This window comes from Bubalus bubalis, chromosome 8 (assembly GCF_019923935.1).
Source record: "Bubalus bubalis isolate 160015118507 breed Murrah chromosome 8, NDDB_SH_1, whole genome shotgun sequence".
NCBI lineage: Eukaryota > Metazoa > Chordata > Mammalia > Artiodactyla > Bovidae > Bubalus > Bubalus bubalis.
Window position 1 is genome coordinate 106,212,129 of NC_059164.1, and position 6,133 is coordinate 106,218,261.

At 51.6% G+C, this 6,133-nt stretch overlaps 1 protein-coding gene across 4 annotated transcripts; it reads left to right on the forward strand.

Moving 5' to 3' along the window:
• The first annotated feature begins 632 nt into the window (after positions 1–632).
• GSTK1 (glutathione S-transferase kappa 1) lies at positions 633–5,845 on the forward strand. 4 transcript variants are annotated; one of them, XR_006552993.1, is made up of 8 exons: positions 633–942; positions 1,311–1,392; positions 1,593–1,721; positions 2,048–2,148; positions 2,323–2,358; positions 4,710–4,912; positions 5,164–5,257; positions 5,540–5,573. XR_006552993.1 is itself a non-coding variant. In XM_044947000.1 (8 exons), exons 1-8 carry the CDS (start codon positions 742–744, stop codon positions 5,587–5,589), a joined length of 810 nt encoding a protein of 269 aa, XP_044802935.1. In that variant the 5' UTR covers positions 642–741; the 3' UTR covers positions 5,590–5,845. The 4 variants fall into 4 exon arrangements, 3 of the variants coding, with proteins under 3 accessions (XP_044802936.1, XP_044802935.1, XP_006071939.2); XM_044947000.1 differs by having other exon boundaries at positions 642–942; positions 4,710–4,826; positions 5,540–5,845; XM_006071877.3 differs by having other exon boundaries at positions 650–813; positions 4,710–4,826; positions 5,540–5,845.
• Positions 5,846–6,133: the final 288 nt, after the last annotated feature.

The window sequence follows — 6,133 nt, forward strand, 5'->3', positions numbered from 1 at the left end:
TTTGTTCTGGAACACCCCCTCCCCCCACCCCGCCAGCAGGAGACCCAATAACGCCTTTCCTGAATTTTTTTATCAGGCCTCTGATCCATTTCTATTGCATAAGAAGCACCAGTAGTCAAGAACCGCCTGCCACTGCAGGAGACCAAAGAGGCGGCTCCATCCCTGGGCGGGGAAGATCCCCTGGAGTAGGAAATGGCAACCCACTCCAGTATTCCTGCCTGCGAAATCCCACGGACATTGAAGCCTGATAGGCTACAGTCCATGGGGTCACAAAGAATCGCACGCTCCCACGCAGAAGTTCGAAGGAGGCCAAGAACTCCGGTCAGTAACAAGCCTTCTCTAGTTCAGAGAAGTCAACAGGCTTGCCAGAGGTGCACAGCTAAGAGTAGAGGCGAGCATTTCACACCTCGCCCCTTTGCCCCACACTCCTCCCCAGGGCAGGGTAGCCACGCCCCCCATCCCCCCGAGCACAGCAGGTGAGCACACCTGCGAGCTCCCCAGGGGACCCCCCCCACCCTCGCCCCCCACGGGTGCCCTCAGGGAACCCACGCACACACTAACCGCCCACCGGACTCTGTCCCGGGGGCGGGTTCCCCCGGGAGGAGGCGCGGCCCGGGTGGGTCGCGGGCGGTCCTCCTCGGAGGCGGGGAGCGGGGGCGGGGCCGCCGCGCGCTGCAGGAAGGACGCTGGCGCCGCGGGCTTCCGGGGGCTGAGTTCGCTTCGCGATCGCGCGTCTGCAGCATGCGGCCCGTTCCCCGAACGCTCGAGCTGTTCTACGATGTCCTGTCCCCCTACTCCTGGCTGGCCTTCGAGGTGACGCCGGGGAAGCAGCTTCGCCCGGGGCTTGGGGAGACAGAGGCAGAGGGAGGGGTCAGGAAAGAGCGCGGGGACCTCGGTCTCGTGAATTTCCTGGCAGTGCCCTACGCGGTTTCGGGCAAGCAGGTAGAGAGCCAGGGCTGAAGGTCACTTTGTTGATAAACGGGATATGATCGCTGGCTCCAGGTGGAACCTTTATGTCTTAAGGTTGGGGTTTCCCACACTGGCTTGGAAGATGAGCAGCTCCAAAGAATCCAGAATATAAGCCCTCCGATGTCAGCTTTGGGGGATGGGGTGCAGAACAGATAAAAACTGTCCACAGGAGCAGAGATCCTGGAATCGATAACTAGGAATTGAGAGAGTTTTGCCCTTTCAAACCAGATTTAGGGTGTCCTCCTAACCCTTTCTTCGAGCCTATAGCCCGGCTGATCAGTGCCATGAAACACCCTTCTCTCCCTCAGCCCTCTTCACTCTCCGTCTCCGCCCCTCCCCAGGTCCTGTGCCGATATAAGAATATCTGGAACATCAGCCTGCAGCTGCAGCCGACGTTAATTGGAGGGATCATGAGAGACAGCGGTACGAAGGCAGCAGCGTTTTTGGCGGGGATTTGAGGGAAGGCTAATTTCAAACGTCCAGGGATGCGGCCCTTCCACTGGGTCTCCTTATTGGCGGCAGCAGCTAGTAATATGCCTGCTGCCTGAAACCCAGGTAGGTGCGTCCCCGGTCTGGGACCCTCAAGTGATCTCTCATCAGTAAGCCCAACTTTCCCCTTGCAGGAAACCAGCCGCCAGCTATGCTTCCCCGCAAAGCCGTATACTTGAGAAGTGACGTTAGGCTCCTGAGCCAGCATCACCAGGTTCCCATCCACTTCCCCAAGGATTTCTTCTCTGTGATCCTTAAGAAAGGTGAAGAGAGTGGGATATGGATGGAGCATAAGGTTTCAGCAGTGGATTTGGAGATTGCAGGGCCAGAAAGGAGGGGTTCCGTTGATTTCGTTAAGTGAAGGAAACTTTGGGAAAGCTCAGCATCAGAGCTGATCATGCAGAAGGTTGTAGAGACAGAAGGGGAGGGAGAGCAGGATGGATCAGTGATCAGAAATGCAAATGGAAGGCTGAGGGCGATGGAGCACTGGTGGGTGGGGGGCTGGGGGGGAGATGAGAAGGAGGAAAAACCTGGTCTTCATGGGAAACAAGCTAGAGGAGGCCCCCCTCCGAGTGCCTCTGCCCCACAGGAAGTTTGACAGCCATGCGCTTCCTCACTGCGGTGAAGATGGAGCACCCGGAGCTACTGGAGAAAGTGTCCAGAGAACTGTGGATGCGCGTCTGGTCACGGGTGAGGGTTGGGCTCTGGGCACCCACTTTCAGGGAGACCCAGGATGACTTGGTGACCCTCCTCTAGGCCTAGAGTCCCAGGTCCTGCCCTCCTCCTTGTTCACTGACCTGGTTCACTGGCCTCCATCTCACCCCTCACCATGCCAGCCTCTCGTACTGACTGTCCTCTTCCCAGGATGAAGACATCACGGAGCCCCCGAGCATCCTGGCTGTGAGTGTTCCCACTCCTCTCCTGGGGAATCTGAGGACAGTTGACCTCTGGGGGCAGAGAGGACATTGTTTATTATTGGGTGGAAGAGGTCATAGTTACCGGGGGAGAAAGGATGTTTGAGAGGCCAAATTACTAAACAGTTGGAACTAAGATTCTCGAAAGAATGTATCATGAGTGAAAAAGGAAACATGTATTTGATGAAAGAAGTCAGTAGGAGAGAGGTGGTACATGTGGGTGCCTGCAGATGGGGAGACTTGAAGTAGTGGCAAGTCTTGGCCCTAAAAACTGCAACACAAACCTCACTGTCACATCTAAGAGACATAAAAAACAGGCTTTGAAAAGACAAAGAGAGATAACTGACTCAAGCCAAAGGTATTCAGAAAGTCCGAGTGAGAAAAGTGGAAATAGCTCCAAATGTCAAAATGTGTGCCAGCCATATTTAGATATAAAAAAGTTTTTCTTCAGGATTAAATCAGGAAATTCAACACCACATTTTTTCCCCATAAGTTTTTTCCCCCCTTAAGCCACAAGGGTTTCCCTTGTGGCTCAGCTGATAAAGAAACCGCCTGCAATGCAGGAGACCTGGGTTCAATTCCTGGGTTGGGAAGATCTCCTGGAGAAGGGAAAGGCTACCCACTCCAGTATTCTGGCTTAGAGAATTCCATAGACTGTAATCCATGGAGTCGCAAAGTGTCGGACATGACTGAGTGACTTTCACTTTCACTTTAAGTTTACAAAAGATAGCTGAAGCATATTCAAATGTAATATATAAAATGACAAGTCACAAAAAAAGTTAAATGTGTAAAGCATGGCCAGTATATCCTCCTGAGTTTTCATTCCTGCAAAGTCTATGCATTGGCTTGCTTTTTCACTTAATATTTAATAATCATTTCCCATGTCATTTAAAACTGTTGCAGAGAATAATTGTTAGGTTCCACATAGCATTCCATTCAGTGGGTGTACTTGTTTACTGAACCAGTTCCCTGTTGTTGAGCACTTGGCCAAAATACACTTCTCTGATGTAACCGGGTCAAAGACAAGAAGTCATGCCTGACTTCATATTTCCCACTCCAGGTCAAGGGGATCAGGTTGCAATACTTGTCAACCCCAGCTGTGTATTAAAATCACTTGCAGCACCCGGACACCACCACCCAGAAATTCCCATGTAATTTGTTCTCGAGGATGACATCCAAACTGAGATTTTCAAAAAAGCTCCCCCAGGATATTCTATTAATGTGCAGCCAAAGTTGAGAATCACTGATCCCAGCAAACCCCAAAGTGAAACCTTTAACATTCTCTTGAAGCCAGACACTGGTGGCTGCAGCCATGTGCCCTGTCCAGAGTCCTCAGGAAATTCTATGGGAATTAGAGCCCAGCCCTTGGACTCAGGAATTCTGAGAAGTAGGAAGGCACGAGCCCCCAGCTTAATGTCAGGGGACTTGGATTCTAGCATCGGCTCTGCTACTCCCAAGCTCTTCAACACTGACCAAAATACGCACCGTTTCTGGACTGGAGGCCCCCTGCCTGTTTTGTTTCGGCTTTTTTAATGTTTATTTATTTGGCTGCACCAGGTCTTAGTTGTGACACGTGAACTCTTAGTTGCAGCATATGGGTTCTGGTTCCCTGACCTGAGATTGAACCCAGGCCCCCTGCACTGGGAGCACAGAGTCTTCAACCACTGGACCACCAAGGAAGTCTTTCCTGACCTGTTAATGAAGTGGTTTGGAAGCTGGCCTCTCAAGATGCCCTCTGGCATTCAGTTCAGTTCAGTCGCTCAGTTGTGTCCGACTCTTTGCGACCCCATGAACCCTGTCCATCACCATCTCCCGGAGTTCACTCAAACTCACGTCCATCGAGTCAGTGATGCCATTCAGCCATCTCATCCTCTGGTGTTCCCGTCTCTTCCTGCCCCCAATCCCTCCCAGCATCAGAGTCTTTTCCAATGAGTCAACTCTTCGCATGAGGTGGCCAAAGTACTGGAGCTTCAGTTTTAGCATCATTCCTTCCAAAGAATACCCAGGGCTGATCTCCTTCAGAATGGACTGGTTGGATCTCCTTGCAGTCCAAGGGACTCTCAAGAGTCTTCTCCAACACCACAGTTCAAAAGTATCAATTCCTCTGGCGTTAAATTTCTACATTTATGCCTCTTTGCCACCCACTCTTTCTACCAATCTCATGATTTTGAAGGCAAAAAACATAGCCCTTCTTGGCAAAGATAGACCTCCACTCATGTGTAGGTAAAAGTGCTGTGGATAATGCGGGGGCAGAAAATAAAATGACCACAGTTTTCTCCTGATATTCCCACCTGCGCTAATGCAGACACACTTATTTTCCCTACCACATCCCTTCAGGCTGCAGAGAAGGCTGGCATGTCCATGGAACAAGCCCAGGAACTTCTAGAAAAGGTCTCAACACCACAAGTGAAGAACCAGCTCAAGGAGACCACTGAGGCAGCCTGCAAATATGGTGTGAGCAATTCTGTCCCCAACCCTGTGCTGAGACAGAGAATCTTGACCAGGTTCCCAAGCTCCTGAGCAAAAGTTACTCCCCAACTGTGAGTCCTCCGAAATCTCCAAGATCACCCTCATCCTCTTCCTTCCTTTCCCTGGGCCCAAAGAAAGGAGGGAGAGCGCTAGATGGTGAGAGAGGAGACAGAAAACTCTCCTTAGAACCCTGGAACCTCTCATCAAATACCTCTGGCTACTTTGTGTCTATGACCTCAGACCAGTATTGACTTGCAGCCTTCAACCGCAGCCCTGAAACCACCACCTGCTCCATCGCCCTTCTGCCCTGTTACTTCTCCAGGCTTTTGGGCTGCCCGTCACTGTGGCCCACCTGCATGATGAAACCCACATGCTCTTTGGCTCCGACCGAATGGAGCTGCTGGCGCACCTGCTGGGTAAGTTACACGTTCATACTGACCTGCCCTTGAGCCCACCCCTGCATTATATCAGTTGCCCAGAAGGATGGATTCAAGAATAAAAAAAAAAAAAAAAATGTTCTAGGCACTTCCAATAATGGAACCTCATACAGAGGTAGGTGTGCTTGAGATGGAGTGGGGAGTGGCCACCTTCTTCTGCAGGAGAGAAGGAAGCCTTCCAGACCCAGCACCCAGGAGCTCTTCCTGGAGAGAATCCCTAAGGGCTTGTGGACCCTCTGACTCATGATCTTTTCTATTCAGGAGAAAAGTGGATGGGCCCTGTGCCTCCAGCTGTAAACGCCAAACTTTAAGCCCAAAGCCCAGAGGAAGCAAGACGATTGGTATTAAAAAGCAGACCATCTGCTTAGTCCTCCTCCACTGTGGGGCCCTGGGATTCTGGTTTCCTATCTGATAGAGGTTCTTGTCCGGCCCTGGAGTGTGCTGGGGGCGGGGGGCGGCGGGCAGGATAATACACCATCTGCCGTTAGTCTCACCAAGTGCCTCTGAGAATCTCCAACTCTGCTTTCCACAGAATAAACCTAATGCCATTAGGCATCATATTTCTCAGTCTGTGTCCTCCCTGGTGTTTATCTGTTCTTGTTCCTACAGCCACATCCTGGCCACTCTAGGTGTTTGAGAAGAACAGTTCTTTGTGTGCCCCCAGCCCTCTGCCCCACTTTGGGGCAGCTTATGTGAAGGGAGCAGGAAATAGTCCCTCTTTCTCTTCTACAGAAGCTTCTTAAGTCTGTCAGAGACAGAAAGCTAAGCCAGATGGATTCTGCAACTAACCGGTTGGGCACTGTCTTCTGACCAGCCATGGTGCATGAGACACAGGCTGGGGCTGCAAGCCCAGGG

Coding starts and splice junctions, on each gene's coding strand:
- GSTK1 (XM_044947000.1), top strand. CDS start 742: ATGCGGCCCGTTCCCCGAACGCTCGAGCTGTTCTACGATGTCCTGTCC. Junction 2,359..4,709: donor AGCCCCCGAGCATCCTGGCT/GTGAGTGTTCCC, acceptor ACATCCCTTCAG/GCTGCAGAGAAGGCTGGCAT. Junction 5,258..5,539: donor GCTGCTGGCGCACCTGCTGG/GTAAGTTACACG, acceptor TTTTCTATTCAG/GAGAAAAGTGGATGGGCCCT.